We start from the raw sequence: 13,411 nt of genomic DNA on the forward strand, positions 1-13,411 counted from the left end.
TCTGTAAATTCACTCATATTTATTCATATTATTATTATCCATCCATAGCACTGTAAATATGTGTTATCGTTATGCATTTCTTAACAGGTCTTCATATGTTTTTATATTTGTATTTTTTAATTTATTTAATAAATTTTTTATTTGTTCAGTGGAAGCTTCATTAACAAGTAAAAGTCCTTGTGTGCGCAATCACACTTGGATACTGAGGTCTTTTATTTTGGCATGCGGTCGGTGCGGTCATTCTGATTGGCAGTCGCTAGGCGGCGCTGGACAGCAGCAGCGAGTCGTGAGCGGCGTGTGTGTGTGTGTTTGTGTGTGCGTGAGAGAGAGAGAGAGAGAGAGAGTGTGTGTGTGTGTGTGTCAGCGAAAGATTTCTGAAGATGCTGGAGAGGTAGCTAGTCTGACGGGATGGCCGGAATCATCAAAAAGCAGATCCTGAAGCACCTGTCCAGGTAAGATGCGCGTGGAGTGTCGTGTTTTGATTCATCGGTGTCTGTTAGTGTTCATCGCCTCAGATGACTGACTGTTATCACGGGACTCACACACTCTCACACCGCTAATACACAACACACACACCCGCTCAGTGTAGCACAACCTGTGCTTGATATGTCTGGCATTAACATAAATGCATATTTAGGGTCAGTTAGCTGACAGGCTAATGGTCTGCAGCATCACTGCTGGAATAACACAAGTCACTTGCACACAAAAACACAAACACTGGGCCTGTGACAGAGCAGTGTCGGGTTAAACTTGCCTTTTCTCTTTAGCTGAACTTGGGAAACTCATAATTGGCATGATAGTTAATATACAAGTACTTTAACCAGAAATAAAAAGGAGTATTCAACAGAGATATTAGCTGTTTTTGTCTTTGGTTTGTGCTTATTTACTCACTGGATAATTATGGGCTGGTAACTGAAAGGTTGTAGGTTTGAATCCCACAAGGCTGGTCGATGAAATCACCTCTTTTGTCCAGATGTTGGACGTCCTGGAATTGTATTCATCAAGCAGTCCTACCAGTCCAACTCTGGTCATTTCTATGGTTTTAGGGGTAGTTGATGGTATATTTGTTTGACAGAACTAAAGATGTAGGTCCAGAAATATGTCATATTTGGGTCAGTGTTATTTTAGTATCGTTGGTAAACATTTATAATTTTTATTCATATTTTAAATAGGTTATATATATATATATATATATATATATATATATGTATGTGTGTGTGTGTGTGTGTGTGTGTATATCCCTTCTAATTTTAGTTAATGTTTCTAGTTTTTTTTTTTTTTTTTTTTATATTATCAGTATTTTATTATTTGTATAGAAATTTATTGTGGTTTTCTTTATATATATATATTAAATATGTCAATATTTTTAGTTCAGTTTTGGTTACTTTAGTACTGTAAGTTATACTGTATATGAAAATGTTAAGTTTTCTTTAAGTTATATATCTACTGTAAGTTATTTTTTAAGTTATATTACATTTTATTTGTCAAGTTTTTACATTTTTGTTATACGTTTATTTATTTATTTTAGATTAAGTTAAATTTCATTTTATTTCTGGTAACTTTTTTTTTTTTTTTTTTAGGTTTAGTTTTAGTTTCATGGTTTTAGTTTTAACAATAATAACCATCATTTGGGTGACCTTTACCTGTAATATGTGTGTTGTAAGATGCTATACAGTAAAGACACGTGGTTTGGCTGGACTGAAAGCCCTTTGCCCTGATTCAGTTTTAGAGGAAAAGTTGTCCTGAAACAGATTTGGTCCTGGCTGATTGAGTCGGTGACTACATATTACGGTAAGTCCTCATATTGGCCATAAAAAAAGTGAAGATCATGTGTCAGGCCATCGTCTCCTTTTATCCTTGTCATTTTAAACCTTGGTTGTCTATGGGCTGTGTCATTTGCTTTTGCCAAGAAAGTAGGAACATTTCAACACCCATGATGCACCAATCCGTATTCCGCAGTTAGTTTTCACAAAAACCCTGGAGCTGTCAAAAGACTTTGTCCATTTACATATAGACATTGTAATAATGCAAATCTGGTTAAAAATCCACAAATGTATCCCTTAAGTTGCTTAACCTCAGGTTACTCGAGTGGTTTTGTCCCTGTAATAAATTAACTTTAGTCGCTTTGAATAAAAATCTGCTGTAATACTGGAACAGAGATATAAAATAACTAAGTAGAGAAAGTCAGTCCTACAACATTTCTGATTCTTCAGAAGGCTGAAGCCCTTGTACTCCAGTGTTTTGGCTCTGATTACCCAGCAGGCTCTCTGTGGGTGTAAAAACACATGCTAGTTCCTGCTGTTCTGAGTCAAGGCTGAGGCTCTGCCAGCTCTCCCTCATTCAGATCAGCCTCTCCTCCGTTCACTGTGTCAGATAGCCGTCATATTGTCATGCTTGTTAACACACACACACACACACACACACAGACCGAGTCTGGTCAGCTATCCTTGTAGGGAATCTCCATAGGCGTAATGGTTTTTATACTGTACAAACCCTAAACCTACCCCTTACAGGAAACTTTATGCATTTTTACTTTCTCAAGAAAACTCATTCTGTGTGATTTATAAGCTTTTGTTCAACCTCAGTTTAGGTCCCCACCTTGACACGAGTCCCCATGAGTCTGTGTGTATTCAGGTTTAAGTCCCCACCTGGATATATAAACCTGTACACACACACACACACACACACACACACTCGGACCTTCTCCTTAGTAGCGTTTACTAAAGCAAACCTCACTATTACTAGTCGTCATACTGAAATACTGATTTTAGCAGACCTCATCTCTAAATATCAATCTTTGATGTGCAATTTATCATTTTTGTGCTACAGACATAAATGCCACTTTTAATGAGGGAGAGACACGCTGTTTCTTTTTCAATCATGAGTGATAGACTTATAATTTTTGTCTGGGAGACAATAAAGTACAAAAACAGGCGTAACAATCCATTAGATTTCCATTGAAGGAGTCATATTGTATTAGGTTGCAGGTCAGTTTGACCCATTAGATTTTTGAATAGTTAGAAATACTGTTTAATCTATGGTGTTTTTTGTTTTGTTTTTTTGTAAATTTTTGTGACTTTCTCATTTAGGTTCATGAACATGCTTGTGAACACTGAAATCTTGTGGAATATGCATACAAAATTTATAATGAGAGAATTTAACCTGCATATTTCATGGTTAAAGGCAAGGCAGCTGCAAAGACGTTTTTTTTTTTGTTTTTTGTACAATGAGATTTGTTTTTGTACATTTTCTATCAGTTCTTGCATGTTCAGTACGCTGGGAATTAAACCCATGATCTTGGTGTTGATAACTCCGTGTGCTAATATTTGAGCTTTAGAAAAACTCACAGATGAAGTGCATTTTCACATTTCAAAATGTAAAAAAAAAATACAGTTAACTTCCAGTACCGTTTATAATGTTCACAGCTTTACTGTTTCACCTGATTTTGTTTATGCTTCTTCTTTTATTTTGTATTTGTTTGCTTGTTTCTTAATTTAGTTCTAATTAGGGTCAATTTGGCCCTGACCGTAATGATGACACGCAGATTTTGAAACTAATATGAGGACCAGAATATCATATCAGAATAGCTTTAGCATTGTGTTGGTGAGTTTTGACCAGGCAAGCACCACTTTATTTTTTTCACTTATAGTCAGTGTGTGAGTGGCACTGAAGAGCCAAGACTGCTGAAGTACATTAAGCTGCTTCTTCATCTGCTAAGTGATACGGATATCCAGGACAATCCTGCTGGAGTAACTTGGGGTTAAGTGCTTTAGTCATATGATAGCTCATGGCTCGCTCCATCTGGGGATCGAACTAGCAACCTTCTGCTTCTCAGGCTGTAGAGACACCATACGCTCAAAAGTGAAGTTTTGTGGCCTTTAATCCATGTCGGTCAGCGTTGAGGCCTTGAAATGCACACATTCAAGCATGCTTACTCCTCCCAAAAAAACTGAATAAAAATATTAATGACTCATCTTGCTGCAACTGACTGGAAAATGGTGGTTCGTGATTGTGTCATAAACTAAAGGCTACTGGCTATTTAAAAAGACAAGGCCTTTTTATGTGTCTGGCCTAGTAGGAAATGAAAGAAGGAAAATTGAGGTGATTTCCTGAGGTTTTTAACTGTTCCACCCCAAGGCTTTCATGTTGCAGTATTGCAGAAACTGTCCTTTTATAAGAATTGGGTGTTTTGTCAAGTTCGCATTTTCTGGGAAGGAAGCTTTTAGTGAAGGAATATCTCTAAGCTGGGCTTGCGTGTCTAGCTGTGGTCTCTTCACAGAACGATGAACTCACATTACCGAGAGAGACTTGTCTACGGTTTAGTTTAGTTTTCACACTGTTTGTTAAGGTCTGTGGGACAGAGGAACTACAGGAGCGTAAGACAAGAGGAATTTATGATGGTGTGAGAAGATATGACCAGAGGGACGTGATCCAGGCCTCTTATCCATTCATGTGTGATGTTAGTGTGTGTATGATTATACTCTGAAGTAGGACGGGGTGGTATATGAAATATTCAAGATGATTTTGCTGGCAGTATACAATTAAACATTATGAATAACATGATGTTTTTCAAGCAGTTTAGACTGTGTTTCCCAACTCTTTTCCTGGAGGCACACGAGCAGTACAGATTTTGGATGTTTTTAGTCAGGAACAAGGTTGAGAAACTGAGTGTGTCGTTAGAGTAGTAGAGATTAGATTAGTTTTGTTATTCTTAATTTATGAGTAATGTAAAACAAAAAGTTAAGAAACGGATGTTTTAATAGCATCTCTGATTTAATGGTGAATTCTTTGAACCATTTCAAACTGTTTGTTTCATTGAATCTTTTCAAAACTCAAATACATTGATTATTGTTTGTCATCAATAAAAATGTTTACAGAGCTCTTTTTGTTAAAAACATCGCTCTGTTTCGTCCCACTTTCAGTGCATTTGACTTCCCATAAGTACGGCTAAACACCGGTTCTCTCGCTCTGTTATGTTGCTTCTACCAGCTGTTTATTGCTGTAAGCTAGATATGCAATGCAAAAGTGTTTTTCCATGTAATTGTGTTTTATGATATGTAAAAATGTTTTCCAAAATGTAAATTTGTCTCAAGCTTCATAAAAGTGTTTCACACTTTGTAATGTTGTTTTGCACTTCCCGGCCACCGTAGCAGAGAGACGTATGCGCGACGCCCTCTTGTGGAGATGGGTCAGGAATATACAGCTCATTTGCATTTAAAGCGATATACTCCAAATCAGCTCTTTTTTAGACACACCCCAAAATGTCATTTTCCAACTGTTATAATAAATGATATGTGGGGTATTTTGGGCTGAAACTTCACAGACACATTCTGGGGACACCCAAGACCAATATTACATCTTGTAAAAAGGGACATAATAGGTTACCTTTAATTTTTTATAACACTTCACAATATTACTGTTTTTACTGTATTTTTGATTGAGTAAATTCAACCTTGATGAGTGTAAGAGATGTCTTTTAAAAATGTAGTGTGAATATGTTTATAGGTATGGTTTTTAGCGCATATGAGTGAAGATAAGGAAATTGTATTATTCATTGGGTTCATTTAAAAGTCAGTATGTAGAACATGCCTTTTGTTATTAATTTTATCTAGATTTAAGTTGTATTTTAGTTGCAAACATTTAGAAATGTTTCCTGAAAAATATCTTTATTTATAGAGAGATTTCATGGGGAAAAAATGGAATTTAATCATTTACTCACCCTCATGTCGTTCTAAACCTGACTTACTTTCTTCTGTGACACACAAAAAAAAACACAAAAGTTTTATTTTTGGGACAACTATTGCTTTTATTTCAGAGCTTATACATAAAAATGATGAGCGTATGTTTACATACATATATATAGTGCTGCTTGAAAGTTTGTGAACCCTTTAGAATTTTCTTTATTTCTGCATTAAATATGACCCAAAACATCATCAGATTTTCATATAAGTCCTGAAAGTAGAGAAAGACAACCGAATCAATCAAGTGAGAGAAAAGTATTTTCTTTGTCATTTATTTATTGAGAAAAATGATCCAGTGTTACATATCTGTGCGTTGCAAAATTATGTCAATCTTTGGTTTCAGTATCTGGTGTGACTCCCTTTTGCTGCGGTAACTGAAGGTAAAGTTTCTTGTAAATGCTGATCAGTCCTGCACAATAACATGTAGGAGTTTTAGCCCATTCCTCCTATGAGCTGCTTGCTTAGGTTTTTCCACAACATTTTAATTGGATTAAGGTCTGGACTTTGACTCAGCCGTTCCAAAACATTAACTTGGTTCTTCTTTAACCATTCTTTGGTAGAATGACTCGTGTGCTTGGGGTTGTTGTCTTGCTGCATGACCCACGTTCTCTTGAGACTCTGTTCTTAAACAGATGTCCTGACGGTTTCCTTCAGAATTTGCTGCTATAATTCAGAATTCATTGTTCCATCAATGATGGCTGGCTGTCCTGGCCAAGATGCAGCAAAACAGGCCCAAGCCTTGTCTACCACCACCATGTTTCACAGATGGGATGAGATTCTTGAGCTGAATGCAGTGTGTTCTTTTATCCGAACATAATAGCTTCTCATTTAAACCAATAAGTTCTGTTTTGGTTTCATCCATCCATTAAACCTTTCTCCAATAGTCCTCTGGCTTGTCCACATGATCTTTAGCAAGCAATTTTCTTTTTGGAGAACAGTGGCTTTCTTCTTGTAACTCTGCCATGCACACATGGTTGCTCAGTGTTCTCCTGACGGTGGGCTCATGAACATTAACATTAGCCAATGTGAGAAGCCTTTAGTTGCTTAGAAGTTACCCTGGGAACATTTGCAACCTCGCAGACTATTACACGTTCTGCTTTGGAGTGATCTTTGTTGGTCGACCACTTCTCGGGAAGGTAACAGTGGTCTTGAATTTCCTCCATTTGTACACAATCTGTCTGACTGTGGATTTGTGGAGTCCAAACTCTTTAGAGATGGTTTTGTAACCTTTTCTAGCCTGATGAGCAACGTCAACTCTTTTTCCAAGGTACTCAGTAATCTCCTTTGTTCGTGACATGATTCACTTCCACAAACATGATCAGACTTTGATAGATCCCTGTTCTTTGAATAAAACAGGTCATGTACTGATATTTATAGTCACTGCACTGACTGACAACACCTCTGCACAGATGGACTCTAATTTCACCTTTAAATTAACTGCTAATCCAAGAGATTCACATACTTTTGCCACTCACAGATATGCAATATTGGATCATTTTGCTGAATAAATATTTGTATTTATTCAGCAAAAGAGAAATATTTTTCTCACACTTGTTTGATTGGGTTCTCTTTGTCTACTTGCAGGACTTGTGCGAAAATCTGATGATGTTTTGGGTCATATTTATGCAGAAATATAGAAAATTCTAAAGGGTTCACAAACTTTCAAGCAGCACTGTATGTATATGATGAAAAAATCATTTTATTTTGCTGCATCACCCAGCCCTAGTTTGAAGTGTCTAACTCTCTCAGAAGAATAGAGTGAGAAAAACACACACTCCCCAGCACACCTGGCTGCTTCACTCTCAGGAGACAGAAAGAGATGCTGAGTTTCCAGACGCCAGTCTGTTGTTTGTCCCATAGTCCTCTTTGTCCTCACAGCTCTGTCATTGAGTCACTCGGAGAAGAAAAGCCTTTCATCATCTTCTACAACCTCTTCCACTATTTCATTTAATATCATGTTATTTTAGTATCATTGAGATTTTTACTTGAATTAGTTTATATATATATATATATATATATATATATATATATATATATATATATATATATATATATATATATATATATATATGTATGTGTGTGTGTGTGTGTGTATATGTACAGTGCCCTCCAAAAGTATTGGAACAGTAAAGACAAAATTGCTCTGTTGGCTGTGGAGTCAAGACATTTACAAATGATTAAAAGATGAATATGAGACAAAACTACAGAATGTCACATTTTATTATTGGGTGATTCAACACATAGATGTTTTACCAGCTAAAAGTTCAGCACTTTTAGAGTTTCATCCTCGATCTGATGCAAGCATAAGTATTGGAACAGTTGCCTCACAGGTCTTTCTGAGTGACCAGCTGTGTCCTGTTGCATTAATTCTTCAGATATTAAAAGCAGGGAATGTGTTGTATCGGTTATATCCATTGCTTTTGCATTCGATGATGACACACACAAACCAGGATGAAGACGAGGGAGCTGACTTTGAGAGAAAAGCAAGCAATTTGGATGCTAAAAGAAAAGAGGAAGTCAATTAGAGCTCTAGCAAAACAAAGAGCATGGAGAAATCAAGAGTTTGGAAACCACCAGCAACCAACAACGACCTGATCGGCTGAGAAAACAACAGTAGTTGATGACAGACAAATCATAAAAGCTGTGAAGATGAATCCTAAAAGACGTGTCTGTATCACCAACAACTTCCAGAAAGCTGGGGTGATGCTCTGACAATCTACTGTCCTCAGGAGACTTTGACACAGAATTACAGAGGCTACACAGCAAGATACAAACCTCTGACCAGCACCAAAAATAGAAAGGCAAGATTAGAGTTTGCAAAAAAAGCACAAAGGTGAGCCAGAAGAGTTTTGGAACTGTGTTTATGGACCGATGAGACAAAGATGAACCTTTATCTAAGTGATGGGAAAGCACAAATGTGGAGAAAAAAAGGGAACTGCAATGATCCCAAGCATACAGCCTCAGATGTAAAGCATGGTGGAGGTGGTGTCATGGCATGGGCATGCATGGCTGTCTCTGGAACAGACCCTCTCAACTTTACTGATGACTTAATGTATGATGACAGTAGCAGAATGAATTTGGAAGAGTACAAAACCATCTTGCCTACCAATATTCAAGAAAATGCCACCAGATTCATTGGGAAGTGCTTCATATTGCATCAGGACAATGACCCAAAACACCCTGCCAGTTCAGTCAAGGAATTTATAAGAGCAAAGAAATGTAAAGTGTTAGATTGCCCAAGTCAATCTCCAGATTTAAATCCGATTGAACATGAATTTCACCAGCTGGAGAGGAGAGTAAAGGCAGAAACTCCCCAAAACAAGCAACAATTGGAATTGGCTGCATTAAAGGCTGGGGAAAGTATTTCAAAGGATGAGACCAAGAGTCTGGTGATGTTTATGGGTCACAGACTCACTGCTGTGATTGTGCACAAGGGATCTGCAACAAAACAATAGCTTTTAAACTTTTATATCTGCGTTAAGTTCAGCTGTCCCAATACTTATGCTCACATAAATAAGTGGGATGAACCCTACAACCCTGTGTTGAAACAGCTAATAATAAAATGTGACATTCTGTAGTTTTGTTTCATATTCATCTTTTAATCATATTTGCAAATGTCTTGACTCCACAGCCAACAGAACAATTTTGTCTTTACTGTTCCAATACTTTTGGAGGGCACTGTATATATATATATATATATTTATAGTTTCTGTTTTCATATTAATGTAAAATTTTAGTCATTTCGATGTGTTTTGTCATTTTTATTAGTTCCTTTCCTAATAAGGTGCTAGTTAGCCAGTTTCGCGGCTAAAGTAAACAGTACTGCTCATCACCCCACGGAAGAGAGGGACGGGGTGGGAGAAAAAATTGATTCTCCGATGCATCGCGATTCTGTCTTCAACGATTCTGAATCGATTCTGAGCTTGGCTTTTTCCCGCATATGGCATGTGTGCACGCTAGAGACGCCGCAGGCTTCATTGCACAGAATTTGCGCTGTGAGACACGTGTACATTGCTTGACAGTGTGTGCTTCCACCCGTGTTTTCTTTAGATATGCTTTCATTTCTGCCGTTTGGAATGCAGTACTATTAGATGCACGAAACTCGCGCACTAACAGACTTTCACATGCGCTTTGTGTTTGTTTGTCCTGAAGCTCGATTGTGGCTGCGGTTAAATGCACTTGCATTTTCAAATACTTTTATACAAAATTGATGTAGGCTACACACAGTCAGTTATGTTTTCAGAGCAGGACAAAACATCTGACATATGGAAATAGATCTTTGCATTAGTCTGAATGCAGCCTGTTAAAGCTGCCACTGTCTATGATCTCATCAGTAATAATCAAATGGCTATAATGCTGAGGAAAAAAGTGTCACAGTATGGGTCGGACACGGGATGAGTATATAAAATAGATTTATTAGACACAATGAGTTTCAGAGGGAAAGGCAAGGAGGTAGAGATGGTCTTGAATCCACACACACTATATCTTGTTCCAGGGGCGGAGACTGGGGCTTGACAGACAGACGGATCCAGGGGAGAACGATCTAGGAGGATGAGAGGAACACAAGGAGCAGACACAGAAGGTAAGACTTTCGAGGTAGGTATAATATAAAGGATATTGTTCTTTGTCTCAACAGGTAGTTGAAGAGGAGTCCAGGTCGTGTCGACGAGATCGGACGGTGAGTGTGTGTGGGGATGGTGTTTTTATCTTGAGTGCTGGTGATGAGTTGATGAGGTGCAGGTGGACGTGATCAGAATTCAGGTGAGGTGGAGCGTTGTGATTGGTGGAAGGTCGGGCCTGGCCGATCCGTGACAGTACCCCCCTCTCCACGGCCCGCTCCTGAGGGCCGCCCTCGGCGTCGTGGTGGTCTGCCCCGGCCCCGGGGTGCTGGCTGATCCGGGTGTGCTAGGTGGAATTCCTCCAGGAGTGTGGGATCGAGAATGTCCTCTCTTGGCACCCATGAGCGTTCTTCCGGACCGTAGCCCTCCCAGTCCACGAGATATTCTAGCTTACCACCACGGCGCCGAGAATTCAGGATTTCCTTCACCCTGTAGATGGTTCCGTCTTCCACGATGAGAGGGAGAGGGGGTTCCTCCGCTTGGCCAGGCCCTGGGGAGAGAGGAGGAGAGAAGGGTTTTAGGAGTGATACGTGGAAGGTTGGGTGAATTTTGTATTGTGGTGGCAGTTGTAATTTGTAAGTGACTGGGTTGATTTGCTCCAGGATGGTGAAGGGGCCAACGAATCTGGGACTGAGTTTCCGGCCAGGCAGGCGCAGTCTGATGTCCCTGGTGGAGAGCCAGACCTTTGTCCCGGTTGGTAAGAGGGATTGGCGGTTCTTGGACGTCCGCAGCCATTCGTTGTCTGCGCACTGCCTGCTGGAGTTGGTGGTGTGCTGCGTCCCAGACCCTCTCGCCTCTCGGAACCAGTAGTCGATGGTGGGTACCTCAGATGGTTCTCCTGACCAGGGAAACAGGGAGGCTGGAAACCGAGTACGCACTGGAAGGGCGTGAGTCCAGTGGAGCCTTGACGCAAGGAATTTTGGGCGTACTCGGCCCAGCCCAGGAACTGGTTCCAAGAGTTCTGGCGGCCATGGCAGAAGGTTCAGAAAACGCCCTATTTCCTGTATCTTACGCTCGGTTTGCCCGTTGGATTGCGGATGGTACCCAGATGAGAGGCTGACGGTCACACCTAGGAGAGAGAAGAATGCCTTCCATACTGGAGATGAACTGTGGTCCTCTGTCGGATACTATATCTTCTGGAATGCCGTAATACCGGAAGATCTGATTAAATAACATCTCTGCTGTCTGTAGCGCAGTGGGAAGGCCTGGGAGAGGTATGAGGTGACAGAACTTTGAGAATCGGTCGACAATGACGAAGATGCAGGTGTTACCGTCGGAGATGGGGAGATCTGTAATGAAGTCTACTCTAGGTGTGACCAAGGACGGTGTGGTATAGGGAGTGGGAGGAGTTTGCCGGTTGGAAGATGACGGGTGCTTTTGAGATGGCGCAATCCGGGCAGCCCGTACGAACCTTCTCACGTCCCTGGCCATGTTGGGCCACCAGAAGCGGTCTTGTAGCAGCGAGAGGGTGGCGTTGGCCCCTGGGTGACCAGTACCTAGGGAGGTGTGAGTAGTGTGAATGAGAGGATTCGTTGGAGTGCGTGGGACGTATTGGTGGTCAGGTGGGCAGCCCGGCGGATTGGGAGGAGGATTGGTGGAGGCGACTGGAGGAGAGGTCCATTGGATCATTTTGCTGAATAAATATTTGTATTTATTCAGCAAAAGAGAAATATTTTTCTCACACTTGTTTGATTGGGTTCTCTTTGTCTACTTGCAGGACTTGTGCGAAAATCTGATGATGTTTTGGGTCATATTTATGCAGAAATATAGAAAATTCTAAAGGGTTCACAAACTTTCAAGCAGCACTGTATGTATATGATGAAAAAATCATTTTATTTTGCTGCATCACCCAGCCCTAGTTTGAAGTGTCTAACTCTCTCAGAAGAATAGAGTGAGAAAAACACACACTCCCCAGCACACCTGGCTGCTTCACTCTCAGGAGACAGAAAGAGATGCTGAGTTTCCAGACGCCAGTCTGTTGTTTGTCCCATAGTCCTCTTTGTCCTCACAGCTCTGTCATTGAGTCACTCGGAGAAGAAAAGCCTTTCATCATCTTCTACAACCTCTTCCACTATTTCATTTAATATCATGTTATTTTAGTATCATTGAGATTTTTACTTGAATTAGTTTATATATATATATATATATATATGTATATGTATATGTGTGTGTGTGTGTGTGTGTGTGTGTGTGTGTGTGTATGTATATGTATATGTATATGTACAGTGCCCTCCAAAAGTATTGGAACAGTAAAGACAAAATTGCTCTGTTGGCTGTGGAGTCAAGACATTTACAAATGATTAAAAGATGAATATGAGACAAAACTACAGAATGTCACATTTTATTATTGGGTGATTCAACACATAGATGTTTTACCAGCTAAAAAGTTCAGCACTTTTAGAGTTTCATCCCTCGATCTGATGCAAGCATAAGTATTGGAACAGTTGCCTCACAGGTCTTTCTGAGTGACCAGCTGTGTCCTGTTGCATTAATTCTTCAGATATTAAAAGCAGGGAATGTGTCGTATCGGTTATATCCATTGCTTTTGCATTCGATGATGACACACACAAACCAGGATGAAGACGAGGGAGCTGACTTTGAGAGAAAAGCAAGCAATTTGGACGCTAAAAGAAAAGAGGAAGTCAATTAGAGCTCTAGCAAAAACAAAGAGCATGGAGAAATCAAGAGTTTGGAAACCACCAGCAACCAACAACGACCTGATCGGCTGAGAAAACAACAGTAGTTGATGACAGACAAATCATAAAAGCTGTGAAGATGAATCCTAAAAGACGTGTCTGTATCACCAACAACTTCCAGAAAGCTGTGGTGATGCTCTGACAATCTACTGTCCTCAGGAGACTGACACAGAATTACAGATGCTACACAGCAAGATACAAACCTCTGACCAGCACCAAAAATAGAAAGGCAAGATTAGAGTTTGCAAAAAAAGCACAAAGGTGAGCCAGAAGAGTTTTGGAACTGTGTTTATGGACCGATGAGACAAAGATGAACCTTTATCTAAGTGATGGGAAAGCACAAATGTGGAGAAAA

The 13,411-nt window shown here is 39.8% G+C and overlaps 1 protein-coding gene across 1 annotated transcript in view; it reads left to right on the forward strand.

Moving 5' to 3' along the window:
* The first annotated feature begins 277 nt into the window (after nucleotides 1-277).
* bltp3a (bridge-like lipid transfer protein family member 3A) overlaps nucleotides 278-13,411 on the forward strand; it is a 44,684-nt gene continuing 31,550 nt past the window's right edge. Inside the window, exon 1 of the mRNA XM_058764176.1 lies at nucleotides 278-452. Coding sequence (XP_058620159.1) covers nucleotides 409-452 — 44 coding nt within the window. The 5' untranslated portion in view covers nucleotides 278-408. The remainder of the gene's footprint in view (nucleotides 453-13,411) is intronic.

This window comes from Onychostoma macrolepis, chromosome 23 (assembly GCF_012432095.1).
Source record: "Onychostoma macrolepis isolate SWU-2019 chromosome 23, ASM1243209v1, whole genome shotgun sequence".
NCBI classification, from domain to species: Eukaryota; Metazoa; Chordata; class Actinopteri; order Cypriniformes; family Cyprinidae; genus Onychostoma; species Onychostoma macrolepis.